Source organism: Falco rusticolus, chromosome 6 (assembly GCF_015220075.1).
Source record: "Falco rusticolus isolate bFalRus1 chromosome 6, bFalRus1.pri, whole genome shotgun sequence".
NCBI lineage: Eukaryota > Metazoa > Chordata > Aves > Falconiformes > Falconidae > Falco > Falco rusticolus.
This window is the reverse complement of record NC_051192.1, coordinates 66,880,557-66,904,857: the sequence shown is the minus strand read 5'-3', so window position 1 is coordinate 66,904,857 and position 24,301 is coordinate 66,880,557. Positions and strand designations below refer to the sequence as shown.

Genomic DNA, 24,301 nt, shown 5'->3' with positions numbered 1-24,301 from the left:
GGTGGTTCTCTCAGAATTCCTTTGTCATTGCCTCAGTCATTCCTAAAAGAATGCTTTATGTGGACAGCAAATATCTGTTACCTTGAGTAGATAGCCCTAGTGCAGCTGCATGCATCAAAGAACTGAAGGAGGAAGTGAAAGTGAATGAACTCTTTTATTGAAGAGCATTTATTAACGAGTTTAATGTAGTTGCTGTCATTAGTTAAGACCATGTGTTTTAGAAAATTTGCTGCTGCTATGTAGGTGGGCGGTAACAGAAGGAGGGAAAGAAATAAACATTAATAGCAAGAATACTAATTTGTGACATTGGAGTACAGGGAGAAGCTCTGCGGTTCGTAGTCTTCCTGTTCTTTCAGTTACCCTATAGAATTTTCTTGTGGATTTGGTTGTAATAGAACAACATGTTCATTATCATGACAGTGAGACAAATAAAAAGTGGTTTTCACCTTGCTTAGATAAAAAAGATCTGAGTTTAATTTAATTTCACCAGGTGCTAATTTGCCATAAGTATTCTGCATGCCAGCACTGCATAAAAATAAAGCTACATAGAATGAGCAAATTATAGTATAACCTTAAAATTTTGTGGGATGTACAACACTGTTTCTAGATGCTCTAAGAAATGCTTTTATTTCATCATTGAATGCATCTGGCAGCATTCTTCATTAAGAAGGAAGTTGTAGTATACTTTTGGTCTCCAGTGTCTTTTATATGCAAATTGATAAAACCCACATACTTTAAAACACATTTTTGGCCTTTAGATTTGCACCTTCACTGTGCTTTTGTAACGGATAGCAAAATTCAATACCAGATTTTAAAAAAGTGGAGTAACATATTGTGGTACCTGTGTAAAACATATACTTAAAAATATTACACAATTTTTGTAACATACTTGTGGAAATCGACTTTCTTTCAAAAAAGCATCTTTTTAAAGACAGCATCCACAATGAACTAGTTCATATTTTAGTAATATTTTACCCCCATCTTTTTCATAATCACTTAATGCCCTGGGTTAGAGAAGCAGCAAGTACTCTGGCATTATGAGTGTTTACAACGTGCATAATCTTTGAGCACAAATGAAGAATTACTATAATTAAAAGTGGTGGAAGAAATCAGCTACCTGGCCTTAAAGAGCTATAGGAAAAATTGAAATCTTTGTTAACTATGGATTCCAAATGCACCATTTCTCTAGGTAAAGCACAACAGAGAGTGCAGCTGGACATCTATGTTTTTAAGCGGTACTTCCTAAGGTTAAAAGTAGTTAAGATTAAAAAAAAAACCCACCAAAAAAACCCTGTGTCTCTTTTTACCCTTTTCATTTCATATTTTTTTCATTTATAAACGTTGAAAGACCTACAAAGTATTTATAACAAATTATACTAACGTCTTTAGTCATAAATAAAGGGGCCCTTTCTTCCATCTCCCCACCTCTATAAAACTGAACACCATGTAGGGAGCCAAACTGTTTAAGCTAAAGGAGAATGCTGGAAAAAGAACAAAAGGGTGTAAACCATCCATGGATAAGTCAGGAGGGTCTTTGAAAGTGCTGGTAGGAAAAGAAATTACCTGGTTTTGAAACAGGACTTGATAGATTCAGGAACAGTGCTATATGATGTCCCTTGTTACCCGTGAAAATCACTAGAAAGACCTGTCCACTCTTGCTTCCTTTGATCCTTGCATACTGTGCACAAAATAGTTTATGTCTTCATTTTCAGTCACTCTGCTGGGTTTCCACTGTTGTTCAGCTAGTTTCTCTGAAGCGCTATCCTCTCCTTCTCGTTTCTCCCTCCCCCACCTTGCTCTTCCTATCCAGACAATGTTTTGTTCTTTTATCTAATTCAATAACTTATTGAATCATGGAATCGTTTAAGTTGGAAAAGACCTTTGAGATCATCAAGTCTAACCGTGAACCCAGCACTGCCAAGTCCACCACTAAACCATGTCCCTAAGCACCACATCTATGTGTTTTTTAACCACCTCCAGGGGTAGTGACTCAACCATCTCCCTGCGCAGACTGTTCCAGTGCATCACCATCCTTCCAGTGAAGAAATTTTTACTACTATCCAATCTAAACCTCCCCTGGTGTAACTTGAGGCCATTTCCTCTTGTCCTATCACTAGTTACCTGGGAGAAGAGACCTACTACCACATGCCTATAACTTCATTTCAGGCAGTTGTAGAGAAGTGATAAGGTCTCCCCGAGCCTCCTTTTCTCCAAGCTAAACAACCCCAGGTCCCTCAACGACTCATTGTAAGACTTGTTCTCTTAGACCCTTCACCAGCTTTGTTGCCCTCCTCTGGACACGCTCCAGCACCTTTATGTCTGTGTTGAAGTGAGGGGCCTAAAGCTGAACACAGGATTCGAGGTGCAGCCTCACCAGTGCCCAGTACAGGGGGACAATCACTGCCGTTTTCAATGCCGAAATCAATGCCGAAAAAATGCCAGCATGCTGGCCATGCTGTTTCTGATACAAGCCAGGATGCTGGCATTCTTGGCCACCTGGGCACACGTGGGCTCATGTTCAGCCAGCCATCAACCAGCACCCCCAGGTCCTTTCCCACCAGGCACTTTCCCGCCGCTCTTCCCCAAGCCTGCAGCATTGCCTGGGGTTGTTGTGACCCAAGGGCAGGACCCGGCACTTCTCCTTGTTGAGCCTCATACAACTGGCCTTGGCCCATTGGTCTGGCCTGTCCAGATCCCCCTTCAGAGCCTTCCTTCCCTAAAGTGGATCAACACTCTCCCCCAGCTTGGTGTCACCTTCAGAGTAACTGAGGGTGCACTTGATCCCCTCGTCCAGATCAGTGATAAAAACTTTAAAGAGGACTGGCCCCAATACTGAGCCCTGGGGAACACCACTTGTGCGCGGCCTCCAACTGGATGTAACTCTGTTTACTGCCACTCTTTGGGCTGTCCAGCCAGCTTTAACCCAGCGTGGAGTACACCTGTCCAAGCCATGAGCGCCGAATACTTTGTGACCATAGTGAGTCATCAGGGTGTGAAGAGTTATGGAGTGCTACGTACACCAGCCCAATTTTATTAAGAGGATCAATCTGCAAGCTAATAAAGAGTTAGTGTACACCCTTGTGGTAACGAATAGATTAATTAAATAAATGTGTTTGTTGCGCTGTTTGCATAAGTGAAACTCAGTTATTCTACATTTTGTAAATTTCCTGAAATGGAAAGGAAAATGTAAGTTATATAGAGGACTTATATCCACATAAAATTAACTCAATAATAAAATTATTTTATTTCTGCTCACAAGGAAGATTAACTCCTTTGAGATTGCTGTATAAGCTGTACATAAATACTGTTTCTTTTTAAAAAAATTCATTGACTTAGTGGGAGTGTGATCTAAACATGTGAATGGGTATTACAGCTGTCACTATTCAGGCACATTTATTTAGCCACTGCATTTAGGCTGGATAATGGCACCTGCTCTTGTTCCTTGTTGTAGAGACAAAACACTCATAGAGCAGGAGTGTATTCATACATTTCAGAGGGCAAATAAAGTATATTGCATCAAACCTATTAAAGAACTGGATCAGGAAATAAAAAGGGGTTTTTTTGCTGTTATTTTTTGTGTAATGTGGTATTAGCAAAAAGTCTAATAGAAAAAAGTACAGCCCTGTATTTAAACAACTGTGACTCTAGCTGTAATCAGTACTCTGGGGGAAGAGTTCCCCTCATCAGTTAGGATTATTTTTTCCAGTATGGAAATGTTTAGTATCAAATAAAGGAATATACTTTATGGTGACCTGTGCTGAATAAATATTAGCCTGTACAGTAAGACAGTTCCAAGGAATTATGGGCTGGGGTCCTGAAATAGCATGCAGAAGACTTGGATATGGGACTTTGCCTAACACAAGTTTCTTTCTGATGTATGCTGACTGTTGCAGGTGATTTGCTGTTTTATGACAATACACCTGGGGAGCTGTGGAAGGAAAAGCGTTAAAGACTGATTTACAGGGGTAATATTACTATGAAACTGCAAAATTTTGTTCATAGGTATTCCTGTTATCCTGTTATGTTCTTCTACATGCTGTAAGGGTTTCAGTGTAAAAGAGGATTATTATTTTTTTTTTTAATGTTCTAGATGCCCAAGTTTTTTAAGCCTGAAATGGTGAACATGTGGATGATTACAAAGAAATTCTATGCTTCATCCAAAGTGAAGGGTAGTCTGTCATGCTAATCAGTCCATAGGTCTAGAACTTCTATCGTGTATTTCATCAGTGAACATGTAGATACCAAAAGTAGTTTCTGGTGCTTCTTATGTTTAGTCCTATATTAACTCTGGATTTCTGTGAAATGCCTATTAGGCTAGGAAGACTTAGCACGAAAGGATGATTGTGGAAAAGTTTGTTGTAAGAAAAGGAAGCAGTACCAAACTGTCAACGATTTCTAAATCAGAGAATGCAGCATATGATCTGCTGGCTTTGATAACTTTAAAAGCTTCAGGTTTAGCTTTTGCACTCAGTGGCACAAGACATTCTTCATTAAATGTTGCCCATCACTCAACTGAAATTGCTTTCATCATCATTTCATACTGTTGCCAGTAGATGATGGCACAAGTTTTCTGACAGATGTCTCTCTCCTCAGAGACACTTCTAGTCAGATAAAATCCTTTTGAGAGAACTCTGCAGGTATGTTATGAATAAAAGCAAAAACCAACAAAGAAAACTGGAACACTAACGGCTACATGAAAACCTGCATTTAGTCTTTTTAGCTCAATCTGCGAGTTTGTATAAACACAACCACTTAACTATCATCTAGAAAGATTTTGAAATATATTTGAAGAATATGAGCCTGTGGGGTTAGACTGCTCCAATTTGCTTGAAAAGGCCTGCATTTGGGATAGAAATGTTTGCATTTCTGTAGATTCTGATTTCACTTGAACATACACGTTTCTGGTCACACTCAGTCAGATAATGTGTATGTGTATTTCAACTGGAAGTGGCACTTGGTGACTATAGTAAATGTTGCTGACATACCAGGTATGTCAGTAATGATTTCAAGTTTCAATCTGAGAACTCTTATGTTTGTTTTCTTGTAATTCGGCCATTTCTTGTCTTGAGTAATTTTTTGATACCTGAGACAATTCTTTCTTTTTACAAGTGATGTGTAACAGTAGATGAGCAATAAAACATGCTGCTTATTGTAAAATTACAAGTTATGTGGCTTTGAACTCTTTTCAATTATAGCACATTTATAACAGTTGAGAGTGACCTGGATTTCCAGATAATATAGTCCCTGTAATGCTCTGATATTCTTGGAATTTTTTGAAGGATTGCAAAGCAACTTTCTCAGGGGTGAGTCTTCATGTTTCAGGTAATAGTTAGCCTTAAGGGAATTAATTTAAACTTCCATTGCTTCAGGGAACAACTGATTTGACTCAAAATGTATTTTCCAATGCACAATATGTATCAGCATCTTTCATATTCTAGATATTTGTGTAAGCATTGTTTTGAAGTGAATCACGGACTAAAGTGTGAAATCAAGTAGAAAAAATAATTTACAAAATTAAAAAAACTTTTAAATAATTTCATTTTTTGTCTATAATTCTTGGTAATTATATCATTCAGGAGCAGCATAATTTACTTAAATTAATACTGGTCCTTTGTCATTTAAAACATCTTTTACTGTATTTGTAGGCAGAAATAAAAGTGCTGAGTGAAGTAGGACAAATTGCAGTTTAGTTTAAATCTGTGAAAATTCCCATAAGCTGCATTGACTGTCATTTTCCTGTCATATTGGTATAAATTGTTCAGACACAAAGGCTTGTTTTGGAGTAGCCAATTAAGCATTAAGGAGAGAGTATTATTGCTCATTGCATACTGCAAAGCTAAGGAAGATAAGAATCAGAAGTGTTTATTGGAAACCACTTATAATTGACCAGTGGAAAAGAGACAAGTGTCAAGAAATCATTATTTTTTGAAGTAACTTAATTCTGCTTCATGCTTTTCCAATACTGTTTGCAATGCAATTTTGGTTTTATAAACTTTTTTTAAAGCCACTTCACTTTTACCGTTATTTTAAAGACTACTTGTACTGTGAGGTCTCTGTTTTTCATGCATCTCCTTTGCCTACTCATAGACATAAAACCACAGTATCAGATAATAATCAGATTATACTCAAATGGGTTGAGCTGAAACTGCCAAGTTTCCAAAAATAATTCCTAACATGCTTTAGTCTAGGAGGCATTTTAAGTGTTAAGTACTATTGTTCCTTTTTAATTCTGAGGGTTTAAGAATTTTTAAAAACTTCTAGTGTTGTAGATTTCATTGGGGTTTTTACTATTATATGTTATGATCTAATTCTCTTCAAATATTTTACTATGACTTCTCGGTTGTTTACCTGCTTCATTACAGGCTTGTACATAATCTTCTACCCAGGTACTTGTTAAGTCCAAGACTTGCTCTTCATGTGAATTTCAAGTGTTTTATCTGTGAAATGCATGTACTTCAAGATCAGACGTTCACCAGGACATTCACATCCTTTTATTTCAGAATTTTTGCTTCAGACTTTGAGTAACGTGTTTAATCTTAATTTTTCGTCTATAGATGTGAGTTAGGATTTGTTTCATCTAACTTCAGATGTTTAAATGTAAGGTTATTATCTAGAGTCTCCTTATTTACAGATATACACCTGTGGGTGCTGATTCCTTTTTATCCTAAGATCTTTACTGATTTTTAGAAAATATATTAACAATTGCTTTAGAGCTGAATCTTTTAAATGGCCAGCGTTACATGATGTGACTTCTGCTCTAAGGGCCATATGGATGCATTCATTCATCAAAGACATGCTCCTTTTGAATTTTAATTGCTGTTACAGTTCTGATCTACAGTAAGACAGAACCTGATTCAAACGGTTAAACCCCTGTATAAATCTCTGAGCCGTGTGAATATCAGGTATGTTTGAAGGTTTAGAACAAGCCATGGTAAACACAAGGCACCAGAATTTACAAAGGGTGCACATCAGCTATGAATTGTGCATTGAGTTGCGTGCCTATAGGTATATAGGATTTAAGTAAAATGGATGTTGACAATAAAAATGAGGCAACAAAGATAATTTTGTTTTCTTAATATATAATTCAGATTTTTCTCTGCAGACTCTGGACTGTAGTTAGCTGACTGAGATGTAGAAGCTCCTATTTATATTTTTAACATTCTCTCTGTTCTGTTCTTAAGAAATACATGTGAAAAAGAGAAGCGTAATAAACCCTGGCTTGATGAATGCACTTAGAGATATGCAAAATCCACAAATTAAAGCCAGCTTGAAAAGCAAGTATTTCCCTTGATGACCTTTTCTCCTTCATAGATATGAACACACAAGTCAGTGCATACACAAACAGCTGCAGTAAATGTATTTAATTAACTGTTTAAAAACAAACAAACAAGCAAACAAACCCCTCACTTTTCAAATTCTCCTTTAATATTAATACTGTAGTAAGGCAACAGTGCAACAGTGAATGTTACTCCAAAGCTACTGGATTTGTCTTTTTGGCATTACTGGACTTGTGTAAAAGTTTCAGCACCACAGAGCAGTGCATTATTTAGTGACCTTCTGTACTGTTAATACCTTCTTGTGAGCACTGAGGTTGATTTTTTTTTTCTTAGTATGTGTGTGGCTCAATACACACTTCAGACCTCTCAGACACTCAATACCTCTTCAGACAATACCTAGGAATACCAAGTAGCTCCAGGAGAGTATGATACAGTTTGCATGTCTTTTAAGGTATTACTACTTAGTAATTTTAAACCAAAGCATTAATATTAGATTTTTTTACTTTTCAAAATATCATTTTAAATAAAACCCAAATTTCATGCTCTGCAGCAGTTTCTAGTCTACTGTTTTGTTTTGTTCCATACAGGTTTTGGATTTATCTTCGTAATATTTGGCTAAGATCTTCCAAAAATATGTTAGGCAGTATGTCTGTCATGCTGTCTCCTCTCATCTCTTGACAAATATAAATGCTTGTGTGCAAACATTTTTTGTTTAATAAAGAGGGAACACAATTGTTATGCTGCATTTGAAAGTTTTCTTCAAAATGTTTATTAAGAAGTATTTTTTTTTCCATGTTACTCCAAAATTGAAGAATTAAAATGGTTCACATTTGTGATGTTTCTGAGGACTGCATTCTGAATAAGTTAATGAGTTCTCAGTATTAATTTTATTAATTTTATTAATTTTATTTGGTTTATGTTTCTTCCCATTACATATTTCAGTACAGTATTGTGACTGTATTATCAATTAGTCGTTTTTGGAAATATCTATTGGATTTTACAAAATACTGATGTTGCTACAATTATTATAAGCTAAAGTCAGCGTTTCTCATATATTTACCACACAATGAAAAGTAAAATAGTATCATAAGATGAGCAGCATTCAGTGACAGGATCTATTTTTTGCCAGCTCTGCTTTCCTACTCCCCTGATACTAACTTTATGATATTTTTTCTTTGGAAGGGAATGAATTGGATGTCCTTTTCTTTTCCTACCATATTACCTTTCTGGCATAGCTGCACTCAGGCTGGATTCACTGAACTGAGACTATGTGGATAGCATTGCTGCACTTCTTCCTTTGTTTTTTTTATTTGTTTGTTTGTTTTTTAAAACTGTTTCAAGCCTGTGGCGGTGGTTCAGCCCTGGCCAGCAGCCAAATGCCCACCCAGCTGCTCTCTCACTCCCCCTCCTCCACAGGAGAGGGAGACAAAATAGGATGAAAAAGCTCGTGGGTCAAGAAGGACAGGGTGATCGCTTACCAGTTTCCATCACGGGCAAGATACGCTTGACTTGGGGAAAATTAATTAATTTTATTGCCAGTTAGAATAGATTTGGGTAGTGAGAAACACAGACAAAAATCTGAACCGACAGCTTCCCCCCACGCCTTTCCCCAGGCTCAGCTTTGCTCTTTTATTCCCAGCCCCTCTACCTCCCCTTCCCCCCCTGGGCCATGCCCTTCAGGGTGGCTGGAACCGGTGGGAACCGGCTGTGCCCGGCCTGGGGCAGCCCCGGCCGCTCCTCACAGGGCCCTGCAGCCCCCGCCAGCGCCTGGGCACCTGCGCCCAGACACATACAGGTAACGTGTGTCACTCTCCTAATTTCAAATCAGGGCATTTGTTACCCCTTTGAATGCTGCACCCGTCGCTGTGCTGCCTGCAGGATATTTACTTGTTGGATTTTTTTCAGGCATATGTACTTGGCCTGAGCGTGGATATTTTTTCAAGGATTGCAAAGTGAAGCACATCTGCTGTTTCAACTGCTTACAAGTAATTTCATAACTTTTTTTTTCTTTAAAATAAAAAAAGAGAACAAAGTAATTCTTTTTAACTTCATACATAAACTCATGGAAAATATTTCTGATTAAGCTTTGTTAATCATAGAATCATGGAATCATTTAGGTTTAAAAAGACCTTTGAGATCATCAGGTCCAACCATTAACCCAGCACTGCCAAGTCCGTCACTAAACCATGTCCCTAAGCACTGCATCTATGTGTTTTTTAATCACCTCCAAGGATGGTGATTCCACCGCCTCCCTGGGCAGCCTATTCCAGTGCGTCACCACCCTTTCTGTGAAGAAATTTTTCCTCATATCCAATCTAAACCTCCCCTGGCGTAACTTGAGGCCATTTCCTCTTGTCCTGTCTCTGGTTACCGGGAAGAAGAGACCGACCCCCACCTGCCTACAGCCTCCTGTCGGGTAGTTGTAGAGAGTGACAAGATCCCCCCTGAGCCTCCTCTTCTCCAGGCTAAACAACCCCAGGTCCCTCAGCCGCTCCTTGTAAGACTTGTTCTCTGGTCCCTTCACCAGCCCCGTTGCCCGTCTCTGGACATATTAAGACATTACTTTCAAGGAAAGGTTTACATGAGTTGACATAGGTTTCATTGGTATCTGAGCATTTTGTGTGAAGTAGCTGGTCTAAATCCACAAAACAAAGATTCTGTTTAAATATTCAAATTCTATTCTGGTTTAATTTAAACGACTGAACTTAATACTTCAGTTAAAAATAATCTAGAACTCATGATTAAAGATAATTTAGAAATTCAGACTCTTCAAATCAGGCACTAAAATAAATTATTGAGCTCTTGCTTCTCCCCTGCAGAGCTGGATTTCCTAACTTAGTGAGTGCAAAATGTTACTCTTCCCTCCCAGGGACTGATCTGTGGTCACTAGTGCTACTGCAGGTTGTTAGCAATGGAAGTCAGATGAACTGAGAGATGGATGAGGAGGTTGGAGGCAGACACTGTAAGTTTTTATTAGACATATGGATTTTACAGGTACAGCAAACAGTAAGCTTTGAGCAACAGTGCTTTATATGGGTGGTTCGTGTCTGCTCACTTAATTAACCAAATTAGAACATGTTCCCATTCAGACAATTTTTTTTTTTTCGGTGTTAAGTGTTGGGGGATTTATGGTCAGTTCTCTTGATCACTCTTTTCCAGAATAATTTTACAGCCTAAAATTTTTAGCCTGTCTGCTTACTTGATTTCTTCACCTGTTCTGGGTTTACATCTCTGTGAGGCATAAGCTTGATGTTTTCATGTAGGCAAATACATCAGTCACTGTTGTAAGCATTATTTCAGGTGCGTGAGAGGAAGAGTTATAATTTTTGAGGTAATCCTGCATCCCATGATGTTGGCTAATGTGGCACTGTGCTAAAATAGTAGCCTGAAGTAGCACAGCCACCAGCTTCCTCCAAGTACAACATTAAACCAGTAAATCCATCTATAGGAGCTAGTTGTTGCAGTTAGTTGTTTCTGCTTGATGTATCCATGCTCTGGTTGTGCTCGGACTAGAGGCCACAAGCCTTAGCATCCATTTCTGAGAAACGGGGTGAGGGCTGCAAACCCTGCATGCAGGGCCACAGACAAACCAAATGCAATACCTGTTTCCTGTGTTATGGATATGAAACTGGGGAATACCTCTGCCTTGTAATAGGAATTGAGTTCCTTCACAGATGTTATTTGAAGTTTTATGTTTGAAAAAGCTCCTTACTCAGTAGTGTGCTATGCCTTTAGGTAAATTCTGATGTTTTAATACACGTGTCTACACATATATGTGTGTGTATGTGTTCCCTTCTGGTTAGCAAAAGCTTACAGATAATGAAGACAGTCCCAAAAATCAAGACTGTATTTGAAACAGAGAAGTGTGCTTAATGTATTACCTAAATGAATCAAACCAAATACTTAAGATCCAGATATGTATGATGTATTAATATATCTTTACATGCCTGTTTATGTAAATACACACACAGTTAATGTATTGTATCTACAAACACGTATTTCCGTACTACCCTATGGCACTTTTATAAAATCAGTTTGTTTGTAGTTGTGTTCAGCTGCTATATGAAATCAGGTTGCCCGCCAAATTATTTATTCAGGTCTTGCCTACTCTTATCCATTGTTGGTGTGGCTTGACCTTCAAGATATTCTTCATTCCCGGTCAGCAATGTTCATACTGAGTTTATTATAGATCAACAGAGATGTTGATTTCATTGTAAATAATGTGCTTTCCATGACTGGTGGTTCTTCGGTTTAAAGTAGCTGTTATTTGTCACACTGACAGGTACACCTACTGCGAAATGCTGGCGATGAAGTTACCATCACTGTTCAGTACCTCAGGGAAGCTCCATCGTTTTTAAAGCTCCCATTAGGTAAGAGGAAATTAATGGACAGAAGTAATTTGTTTTCCACTTTGCAGTATTCTCATAATAAGGTGACAGTGACAGAAACAGGAATACAATCCTTGAGTGTTTTACAGGAAGAAATAGAAAATTGTGTGTGTGCTTTGTTGCTTAACATATAAGAATCTAATGCATACTGCATGACTGCTTCTGTGTAATTTATTCAAAATAAAACTGAAAAACTCATTAAAATACAGACAATCATGGGTGGTATCTGGAAGGTTTTCTACAGAATCTGCCTGAATACAATAAATAGAATTTGAAAACTTTTGAATCATATATTCACACAGAAAGGTATGTTCAGGACACTTACCTAACAAATGGATAACATTAATTGTGCAGATTTTATGCATTGCTTTGATATTTTGATCATTTTTGTCAGAAAGCAGAATTATGATGTGACAACTTAGTAGTTTTAACAGTAGCAATAGTAGTTTATGAACAATGCAGATGAGTGAAGTTTTGGTTCTTCTGGTTAGCAAATACAAATATTCAAGTACTTAGTTGTAATCGATTGTTGCAAGTAGAACAGTGTACGTAATACATCAACTACCTTAATCAGACCAAATAACTTCGCACCAAGTTTTTTTTAGATATGATTATCTTTCCAAATTAAAAAAAAAAGATTTAAAATCTGTCTCGTTCCAGGGTTTTATATAAGTTGTGCTCAACTTTGTACTTGTTTTCACTTGATTTCAACAGAATCATAGGTCTCAGAGGTCTAGCTCTTGTCATTAGAAGAATGTCTGTCATTTCATCTAGATTCTTACACCTATTAAAAGCAAAACTGACAGGCCTCTACTAAGCTGGATTATACATTTCATGCTAAAACCTTTATTTCAGTTCTTACTGCCTATTGTTTCCACTTCAAACTGGAATCTAAATTTGAAGAAATCTTATGTTTACATATGGAGATCTTTGTCTGGTTAGTGTTCCTTAAAAGGAAACTTCAGGTTTTGTCTTCCTGCGAGGTCATCAGACAACTGTAGAATAATGTCTATAATGCTTTGGATAACTGTGTCCAAGCTTAAATGTGATTTTGGCAAATTAGCAGGGTCTCAGTAGTAGTTTCTGTGTTGTTGTCTATACTCATTTGTAGTTATGGCAGTCCTACTAGTAATTTTATCTTGTTGATTGACATCACATACACACTTGTGCTTGTGGTTGTTGAACCCTAGCTGAGAGCCAAACTCCCACCCAGCCACTCTCCTTACTCCCCCTCCTCAAACAGAACATGGGGAGAAAATAGAGTGAAAAGTAACCTGGGTCAAGATAGAGACAGGGACATCACTTATTAATTACTCTCACGGACAAAATAAATAGACTTGACTTGGGGAAGCTTAAATGTATTGCCTATTAAAATAGATTCAGGCAGTGAGAAACAAAGAAAAATATATTGAAACAACACTTTCCCCCCACCCCTTTTCCCTGGTTCGACTTCATTCCTGACTCCTCTGCCTCCCCTGCAAGTGGTGCAGGGGACTGGAGAATGAGGGGTTGGGGTCAGTACACAGCGGTCCCCTCTGCCACTCCTCCCTTCTCACACTTTTACCCTGAATTGGTGTGGGTCCTTCCCACCAGCTGCAGTCCTTTACAAACTGCTCTAGCATGAGTCCTGTCCATGGGCAGAAGTTCTTCAGGAAAAATCTGCTCCAGCATGTCCCCCCCCACAGGCTGCATCTTCCTTCAGGGCTCATCCATCTGCTCCAGCATGGGGTCCTCCCTGGACTGCAGTGTGGGTGTGTGCTGTGACATGGTCTTCCATGGGCTGCAGGGGAATCTCTGCCCTGGTGCCAGGGGCACCTCCTTCCTCTTCTTCACTGACCTTGAGGTTTGTGTGGCTTTTGATATATTTTTTTTCCCCCCTCACAGTTTTCTCCTCACTCTTCTCTCTGCTGTTCTGCATTTTGCCCTGTTTTGAATAGTTTCCCAGCTTGGCTGAGGGGCGTCACTGTGCTCTGCAGCAGGTCCATTGGAGCTAGATGGAGCCAGCTGTTTCTGGTATGGGCAGCCCCTGACTATTTCCTGCCTTGGAAGTCACCCTGTGCCCTAAAACCTTGCCACTTACACCCAGTTTATACTCTGTGTGAGACAGCTGGCTGCCTTCACAAGTAGTTCACACAGGCCTAGGAATATTGGTGCCCACTTGCTACCCAATTAATGTCTGCTTCATTGGGTTGTCTGGCTCCATGGCTGGGATGATTCCTTATCCCATTGTCTGTGGTTTGCTCTAAGGTCACTGTCAGCTAGAGAGAGTATAGATTTGTGTTTCTGGAAACCAAAGGAAGGAATTTTGGATTTTGGAGCTGGGTCAGGAAGATACTAGTGGCTATGAGGGTTAGTTGTTAGCCTGTTACAGAATAATTATGGCATCAGCTCTTGGATATTGTCATTAAGGATTCTCTGGAGCTAAGTCCATTGCCCATTGCAGAGTCGAGCAGGGCTTGTAGAACCTTTTTAGATAAGATTCACTGCTTCTGGGAAGACTCTACAGGACATTTTACAAAAAACAGACTCTCTTCAGAATTTTTTTTTGATAGTTATACCAGATTATCCGAATATTCTGATGGTACAAAGCTTACAGCATAATTAAAAATCACCAGGAGTGTTTCCTTTGATTTCGTTTTGTGGTTGTTCTGGAATAGCTTTTTGTCTGTTGGAGGCTGTCTATGACCTAATTAGCAAGTTAAATACAAGAGATTTTATTTATATACAAGAGATCTCCATTATAATTCAGCTATGTTGATCATAAGACAAATTGTTGTAAAGGATAAAGTCTGCCTACTACTTCCTGTACATTAATCTGCTGTCCTGCATTTGGGGGATGTTGTTTATTATTTAGAAATTTAGTTTAATTCACCGACTGAAATAAACAACCACCTGTTGATGGACCTCTGAGTTGACCAGAACTTTAATAGATAGTTTTCTAGATCTAGAAAGCATAAGGCTTTTAAAACAAAAAATAAAATCCAGGCTTTATGAGAATAAGTATTAGAATACCTAACTGTTTAAATGTAAAAATCTCAGTGATTCTGTCAAGAAGAATATAAAAAGGTTTATAAACAGCTCCTACCTGTACCACTTCAAGTGAGTTCATGCTTTAGGCTTAGGGTCACCTAGCCTGGTGATTTCCTGAGTTAGTGCTAGTTCTGCAGTATCCCCTGTGATTCTTACAAAGTTTCTTTCCCTCACCTTGAAGTTCTGCCTGTCTTTTGTCTCCTGCCTTCAGGGGCATCTCAGTCTCTTTTGTGAACTGCAGATTCCTGTATCCTTGCTACCTATCTCTCTCTGTCTCTCTCTCTCTGTTTTGGATTTTTTTTTACTTGTTTGTTTGTTTTTTTTCTGAGCATACTCAGCTGTTGCTCAGGTAAAGATCAGGCAAGCATGTTCTGCTCTCCCACAGGATCCTTCTTGACCCTGCCTTCTCAAAAGAACAAAAACGCCACAGCTGAAAATGAAAATTAAACAGATGAAGTCTATCATAGTGTAGTTTGCATTTCTCATAAGCTGCTGTCTAACTACAATTTCGGTGGGATAAGAGGACATCTAGGCAATAATAATTGCTAGCAATCTCACAACATATCAAATACCTTTTTTCTGGCATCAGTACCCATCAGGATAGTGCACTGTGGTCATGGGGTCATGGAGTAAGACTCACCTGTAGCAGATGCTTTATTTTACATAAACACTTTGTTTTGATAGTCTTTCTCAAACTAATGTTCCGGAGTTTGGACTGGTACCTAACACTCGATTTGGAGTCTGACCTTCTTGGGAAAGGGCTACAGTAGCTGACAGTACAGGATTACTTTGTGTTAGTTTATTTTGTATCATGTATATCTTGTGTGTGTGTACTATGTTTTGTCCTAAGAACAGGGAAGAACACTACTTGATTGCTCTAGGGCTGCCATGTGGAGAGGCAAACAGCACTCCTTGGAGAGATGAGAGCACAGCACCTTCCATGAAAGCAGTTGAGCATATACATTGGGAGCTTCTAAAATGCTTACCAAGACCATGAAGGAGTAGTCCATGAGTGAGTGAGGCAGAATAAGCAGGGAGCAGACTAAAAGACTTGTGAATGTGCTTGCAGTCAAGTGGTGGAGGTGATATAGCCTAAGGGAGGCTCTGTAGTTTGTCGCGACTCAGAAAACCAAAGAAAGCTGCTGAACTGAAAAGCAAATCTGCAGACACAGTGTGGTGAGAGAAATTTGTTCCTTAACCTTTGATTCTTAGCTTTCCCATGCAACAGACGTTTTTCTCTACTGAAAAAAAATATTCTAATGTAGTATTTTATGTTGTGGTAAAACCTGGAATTAGAGATTTGAAAATACCTAATTTAATGTTTTGATATGCTGAAATTGCTGAAGAGGTGTGATAGTTCCACTTTAAGAATTCAATTGACTCATGGACCTGTCATGGTTGTCTACTGCCCAAGACAGTGGGATTCCCCCACAGGCAGACTATCCAGTGGAGAATCTAATGTCAACGTTTTTATTTCAGTATTTTTATTTTTAGAAAAGAAAAATAAATAAATTATATTCTGTTCCAGCAAATTGCTGTGGTCATCTATGTGTATCAACATAGATTTTTTGTGGTCTACTGTACCTATATAGTAGCTACAAAATGCAGCTAGCTACTAAATTTGGCACTTGGGTTAGACCCATACAAGCAAAGTGTAATGGTTCCTTCTGCTGACATCATCTGACACTGTACAGAAAGGACTCCAGATGAAAACATGCTGAAACTTCAGAACTCAGGATATAATCCTGAGACTTCAGCGCTAAACTGACAGAGATTTGTTACAGAGAAGATAAGCTTTTGTTGAATTAATTTCCATTTTCTAAATCTTCTAGATATGTGGAATAGATAGATACAAAAATATATGACTAAGAATGACTTTTTGACTCTTGTGATGTTAGACTTGACAGACGTATTAATGTGAAGTGATTTACAGGCAATTTCAGGTGACAACTTCAGATGGAAAAATGAGTTTTCAGTGATGATGGATATAATGCTGTGAAATTGATTTTATGTGCTTTATTGATAAAATCAAGTGTTGTCTGACAGTAATTGTATATTATCAGTGCTATATGTTAACGTAACGTGTAAGTAAGCAGTTTTACCTGTAAGCAGAAATTCCACAATGATGTGACTTTGTGCTGTTTCCATTATTGTATGTTACAAAAGTATTAAGCTTTCCTGGAGTCACTTGAACTACTAAAGCACTATCATGATGCATAACTGCTAAAGGAAGAAATATCTTGAAAGTTGTAACTGTGTAATCTTAACATATTAACATATTATCAACACTTCAAGATGATTGTCTGCTTTTAACTTACCAGTTTGAGAAGGTGCATCATTCTTGAAAGTATATGGCATTTTAAGTAAAAGATATATCTATTAATAAAGTGTATGCATGTGTACAATTAGTACTTGCCTGTGAGTTTATTAGCTTTGTTTCTAAATACAGTCTGTGGTTACACTCTTAAGGTGAGACTTTCAAGACTCAACAGGAAATTTATTTATTAGATTAATGGGATTTGTGTAACTGAATTTCTTACTTGGTTTTCAATATCTCAGTATCAGTGAAAAAGTCTCAGTCCTGCAAACAGTTAAGCATACAAGTAGTTCCCATGAGCACAGCCTCTATAAAAGACATCTAGCTACCTTTTTTCTTTCTAGAAAGAAATATAGCATATAAACATTTTATTACTGTCATTCTAAAATGCAAGTAATACTTCTGGCTTGGTTTGGTGATTTATATTAAAAATTCTTCCTGTGTTTTACAGCTGGAATATATTTTTGCCTGATATATTATGTGTATTTTTAACATAAGCAATTATTTTTCATCTGATTTCCAGGATCCCCTGGACCATCCAGTGATCACAGTAGTGGAGCCTCATCACCTCTCTTTGACAGTGGCTTACATTTAAATGGAAACTCAACTAACACTGTAAGCAAATGAATAATAAAAACTTGGTATAAGCTATGCAAGATGTCTTCCTATTCTGAGCTTCAAAATGCTACTGTAGGACTGTAAGACTAGCCTAATTTTTATGTTGTTGTTTGCTTGCTTGCTTGTTTTGTTTGATTGATCAGATTTTTAAGTGCATATACTGTAAAATTCTGTACTGAAAATGTAGTCAACATGGGGCCCTGGACTACTTACTCTGAGGCAACTAGGAAGCTTGTAGGAGTGAGCACAGTAAGATTCAATCATTGTTCAGGCATGAGTTCATGTGAACTTTTTTCATTCTTTGATAACTTGTAGGGTTGTGCTATTGAATTTAGTCCAGCTAGAGATGCTGAAATTTACATGGAATTCAGAAAACAACATGAAGTTGAATTATTGAAACAAATTTTTGTGATAGGAAAGAAAGGGAGAAAAAGAGAAAGAAATAAAATGGGAAGGCAGACTTAGGGGGGAAAAAAAGGTCAGTCTCTTTAATCCAGAGGATAGCGGTTCTTTCTTCTGTGGTGAACAGCTATGATTGAATTAATTGCAGTAGTGGTGGTAGAATTCCTTTCCCCAGGAAAAATACTAGTCACAAAAGCCAAAGATATGATATCTTAGTAGGAGAGAGTGTTGCTCTTTTAAAAATGAAGACTGATGATGTAAATACTAGCCATACAAGGATATGGACCTTCATGCTCAAAACTTGTTCAGCTTTTAATAAATTTCACCTGTAGTCTTTCAGTTGAGTATTAAATTTTATAGAAGTGTCCAATGAATGGAATGAAAGCTTCTCCTCTTGTCTCTTTTTCCTTTTCTTTCCTACTCAGAGATGCCAGTGTCTGCTGCTTACAGTACTTCTCCCAAGCTTTGCACTTTTTTGAGCACTGTCTCTCTAAACTAACCCTTAAATCTTGCTTTTGTGTGATAAAAATATGTATGTTTATGATAATATAAATACATAAAAGATAAATAAATATATAGAAATATGATTTTCTGTGCTGATACCTATACCTTAATGTTTGGGATCCAAACAGAGCACAGGTACAGAAGGCTTCATGGTTTTTTTTTTTTAATTGTCAAGATAATTATTAGCTTTAATTACCTTGTAGTGTTGTCTTACTAAAGAACCTTGATCAGTTCTCAGGGTGCAGCATTTTGCAATGCCTGTCTACCAGGTGCTCTGCAGACAAAGAAAGTCTTTTTCTGCAAAAAGCTTATATTATAAGAGGCCTATGGTCAGATGATTGCCTGTGATTGCATTAGCATGTTTTAGTAAATTAATGACTACTAAGTGCTAGAGTGAGTGTGCCATAATTACTTTCAGTAATCATTATGATTGTACTGTGGGAATTGCACACTTTGAATTCTATGCATTATAAAAACATAAATAAGTGGCTGGAGTTTTGTAGACGTGTAACAGAATAATTTAGAGTTAGTTGACAAGGTAGCACGCAGAAGACTGTGCATAATTTTGAAATATATGTGGAAAAACAGAAAGTGAAAAAAGGGGAATACTAAAGTACTAGCTTTCTTTCATACAGCACTTGATTTTTCTGAAGCTTGATATAGTCACATGACCTATGTATGCACCAGAAACTATGACCTAGAAGTGAAATAAAGCAAAACTATTTACCTTATATCTAGCCTAGTAAAAAGTCATGATCTCCCTTCATAGGAAGCAAAATGAAAAATTGCCAGATTCTTATGGTGAAATGCAATAGCAAAGTTCTAAGTATTCTGAGCAGGAGTGACTGGCTTTTGAGATGGTCTGCTGGAGGGATGTGGTCAAACTTTTATTAAAGTAAGTTGTGAGTGTAACTGAGCCATGATCAGATCTTCAAAAGTGGTTATAAATGTGTTTCAACTACCAGCTAGTGAGTGTTTGTACTTTTAAAAAATATATTCATTTTTACAGTAAAGAAACAGCAGAACTGGCATTTCCTATAATGATACTGCCCTGTGAGGCTAGGCTATTTAAAACCGTTTTTCAGTGTCACCTTGGTAAGGAAAATCTGACTCACTTTGAATATTGCATCTTGTAAGTTTGTGTTGCAGTTCTATGTATCTTCCTACCACAGTCAGATCCATGCCATATTAGACAATGCACCTATATTTATGAGTGGAAATTCTGCTTCAAAAAGCACACAATGTAAAAGAAGGACAGGAAGGTAAGGAATTACTATTACGCCAGTTTTACCAAGCTGTCATTCAGCATGTCTGTTCGAGACACTTGAGCTAGCTTGTATTCTATAGACAGTAGTTTAGCCATGTTAACAACAAGCTGCTTCTGCCTAATATGATTATACCATTTTCAGTTCTGGTGCTAGCTGGCCTCTGCTAGACATATCTTTATATCTGCATCATCTCTGCTGTGAAGCATCTGTTATATGTGATGTGATATCATCTTCAAGATTTATACACATCCTCCCTATCATATCAGAGCAGTTTGCAAGATAGCACTTGAAAAGGGTTCTCTGAAACGCAGAGAAATGAGCTGAAGTGCTCTCTTCACACCTAATTATTTTGTGCTTGGGCACTGTGACAGATGTTATAGAGCCTGGTAGTGGCAGATACATTAATCTGTATCTTATAAGTGGTTTGTTAAACACAATGTGAAATTTCAGAGGGGAACATAGAATGTTCAGAGGAGGTGGTCTCTAGTCTAGTGATTGCAGGTTATTTACCTGAAGGAATCTAATGACAAAACAATGGAGAAAAAACTGTAGAGATATTCACCTAGATGTCCAGATATCCCAGATGGCCAGCCTAGCTCTCTGGAGAAATTTGGGAAGGAAAAGAACAAAAGACTGGAAATAAACCAAATTCCTGTTTAAGACACCACTGAATATGGTAGTTACAATGCAAAGGGAGAATGTAGTAGGTTTTCATTTGTTTGAAAATCCAGCTTCCTTGAATTGTCTAAATGTGGTGTCCTAGTTAGTAAAGTGAGACCATAGTAAGTCGTTATTTTCTGTGTTCATGTAATTTAAGAATTCTGATTTATTTTTTATAGTGTATTTTTAGTTTAGTTGGTTAAATGAAACTAAACAGGCACTTAACATTTTCTGAATTGCTTAAAAATATTTTTCCTGGGTTGCTTTATTTCATCTGTTAAATGAAAAAGTCTTTTTTAAAGTCTCTTTTAATTGCTTTAAAAATACATTTTCAACTTCAACACCAAGTACAGTTTTTAAAAAAGAAAAAATACAGGTGCTCACTCTTGGCGGGACCAGTAGGATGCTAGGTTTTTAATGTTTATGGCAGTCCTGGTTCCAGAGTGAGAAAATCATGTGATTCAATCCTAAATGTGTAAAGGCAAAAAGGGAAGAGTATCCAAGAAAGGGAGGTGGACACACTCTTACTGAGAGTAAAGGTTTTTACGATGGATACTTTAGTGGAGTGTGTGACCAGATGATTGAATTGAGATTGAACTGATGCCCTATATCTGAAAGCTTCAATCGTTTTATTTTTTGAATGTTCCTGTAGTGTCTTCTAATGTAGTATAAACACACTATTGATCATTCTTAAGTTTTAATTTATTCTTCATTTTTATTATCCTGTAGCTCACTTTAAAGAACGAAACTTTTGGGATTTCAGATCAATACTTTTGTATTAGAATGGTTTAGCATGTGATACTGATAGACTGCCAATTCTTGATCTGAACATCCATGATTTTCTCACTGAATAGGAAAGCGATGTAACTTCCAATTCACAGTGTATCATTTGTTAATGTATGTCCATAAAATGTATTAATGTAAAAAATACAAAAAAATAGCTCAGAGGTACAGTGCTGGTTACTTTTATGACAGTAATTGTCACAGTACCTTCTGTTTATTTGCTGAAGAGAAACTTGAAATAGATTAATGTATGCTAGCTACATTTAAATATTGTGGACTGCTGCTGTGCTCAGGACTTTTATGAAGTGAGACAAACACACTGCAAATAAGTGTGCTACTTTTTCTCATTTAATAAACTATGAAGTGACTGTTGCCTTTCCACCTACAGGGAAAAATAATCCAAATTTTCTGTTTCTGTTTACACCTCTCAGAAATCATAGCAGTAGAAGCTGGAAAAAGCCTATTAAATACCACCTTCCTACTCCACTACTATCAAATTATTAAGGGAATGCTTCTGATACTGAGTATTGAAATTGTTTAATTTAGATTTAGCTGTTCAAAAGTGCTGTGTTTTCCTACTTCTGAACAGAGTTGATTGGGACTTTCGCTATGACGTTAATGAAGTGCATAAAAGGTATCTTTAAAAGTCTTATCTTTTAGTTGTATTGATCCCCACTGTCACTGCTAATCCTTTCTGTGGACTTATTTCTCCTAGGTTTTAACATCTGATGGATCAGGTTGGTCATTTCTTCTGCACAGAAATTAAATACTTATTTAATTTCCCAGAAAAGTTTAAGTCAAATATGGGTTTAGAACCTACTTTTTTAACTGAGAGCCTCACCAAAAACTAGTAAAAGGAAATATGGCATTGAAAATACAAATTATACTAGCTGCTAAATAAATACTGAACAATATTTGCTGCTTTATGACATCTGATACTATTTGAAAAAATATTCACTTAAAACACTGAAAACTGATCTGGTATTCACACACCTTCAAAGAACATGGTTTCAATTTGATGGCTTTAGTTTTTTTAAGTGGGGCTGGCCTAAATCCAAGTCTGTTTTAACTGGAAAAGGCAAAGACCAAGAAATGTCAGATAAACGATTATGGCCTTGTTATTTATCTTTCAGAAAACAATGCAGCAGGATTACAATGGAACACACCCAGGTGTCCCGGTGGGTGCCCCCCTGCCCCGATCCTTGCCCTGGGTGTCCCCCACACCCACTCCAGGTGCACCCCCAATTCCCTGTACTGGGCATCCCCCCATCCCATACTGGGTGTCCCAGTGAGGTCCCCAGTTGCTCTAGGGGGTGTCCCAGTGGGTGCCTCCCTCCCCAGCCCTGCCTGTACCACGTGTCCTGGTGGGTGCCAAGGCAGTGGATGGAGCAGTAGCAGGCGCCGTAGGTGACACGGGTGTAGGCAGAGGGGAAGCCAAATAGAAAACAGTAACCTGCTGTTATTTTTTATATTTTTTAACTATACATATTTTTCCAGTACACAGCTCTTTCATGTGAATGCATTGTTTCTTAAGTTCTTATGAATTTGTTCGTCTGAGTTTGCAGCAGCAGCAAAAACATAATAGCTTAGGAGATAAAGCCCATCTGACAGAAATTGGATCATTTTCTTTGTTGTTATGCATTTCCTCTTTTATTTTAATTACACTTGTGATTAAAATATTTTGAGTCCCTTTGCTTGATGGATTATAGTGAGCAATTCATCTGAATAGTCACCAGGAATCTTCTTCTAGGGAGAGTTGTATTGCTCTGTAGGTTGCACTGAGTGTATTGAGTACCTTTCATTTGCATGGGTAGAAAAAGGACTTTTGGGAAATGATGTTATTTATTAATGAATGATGCTCTTCAGTTTGGCCTATGATATTGAGAAGTGCAGGAGGAGATCCGTGGAGGAATTAAACTTGCATTTGATTTGTGGACAGAATATTCTTTTTTCTCTTGGTATCTGTTCACGTGCCTATGACTACAAAGGTGCAAAATAGACCATTTCAGGTCAGAGCTAGATTATAAAGAGAAGTTAGAAATTTTAAACTCTGTTGTATAAATAAAGGAAATTATAACCATTTCTTACCTGTTGCCAACATGGTGAACAGAAAGAACAGCCATCTTTCAAGTGTTTTAGCAGGAAATACCACAAGGCATTGATAAGAGGGAAATGCATGTGGTAGCAATTCAAGAGGCTGAAGACTAAATGTGAAGGCAAAGTGTTAGGTGAAAGCAAGCTGCTTTTTTTTTTTTTTTTTTTTTTTTTTTTTTTTTTTAACTAGAAAGATCCATCTACTGTTGGCCCAAGTTAGCATTCAGTATCTGTTCCAAATACCAGGCTCTGGTAATGACCAGCATGGAAACAGGTATATAGTGATGACGTGTTTCTAGATTCGATGTCAGCATAGATAAACTCCAGCAATTCACATACATTCTATAAATGGCTTATAGTGAAAAATGTTAGTAAAACTGAGGCGAGTTCTCTCACTAAGTTGCATCCAGTGTCAAGTTTCTGCAACAAATTGATGTATATGGAGCTCCTAGTTTAGTGATATAAGCAAGGCAAGCCTCAGATTTATCTTTGGGAGTGTGCAGACTGTGTGGAGTTCAAAGAATTTCCCTAACCTTGAGCTAATTTTTCTGAGCAAGGGCAGCATGTCCCCTTTTGGGATGTGAAAGGCGGCCAAAAGCTGTCTGTAACAGCTGACATTTGGGTACACTTGCATTTATAGTGTAACACAATAATGATCTCAACGTTGTATTTTGTTATTCTTTTTCTTAAGTACCTTTAATGTTGGGTTTTGATTTCTGACTGTTGTTATAGTTTGAGGAGTCATAATTAGTTCCTGCTTTCTGTGCTGAGATTTAATATAAACTACTCTGGCCCCTGTTCCCTACCCCCAAAGGAAGAATATATCTGGAAAGATGTTGCAGGCAAGGTTGTTGAGGTGACTCAGGAACCAATTACATACTAGCCCGAGGGAAAGAAATTAAAGAAAGAGGTGCCAGATTCTGTCAAATAGTCCATATGTATTCTCTAAAAATATCTTAC

General features: G+C 37.6%; 1 protein-coding gene across 1 annotated transcript in view; it reads left to right on the top strand.

The window, feature by feature from the left end:
* Positions 1–24,301, top strand: part of SNTG2 (syntrophin gamma 2) — a 268,449-nt gene that overhangs the window by 150,456 nt on the left and 93,692 nt on the right. The window contains exons 7-8 of the mRNA XM_037392081.1: positions 11,560–11,647; positions 17,536–17,627. Coding sequence (XP_037247978.1) covers positions 11,560–11,647; positions 17,536–17,627 — 180 coding nt within the window. The remainder of the gene's footprint in view (positions 1–11,559; positions 11,648–17,535; positions 17,628–24,301) is intronic.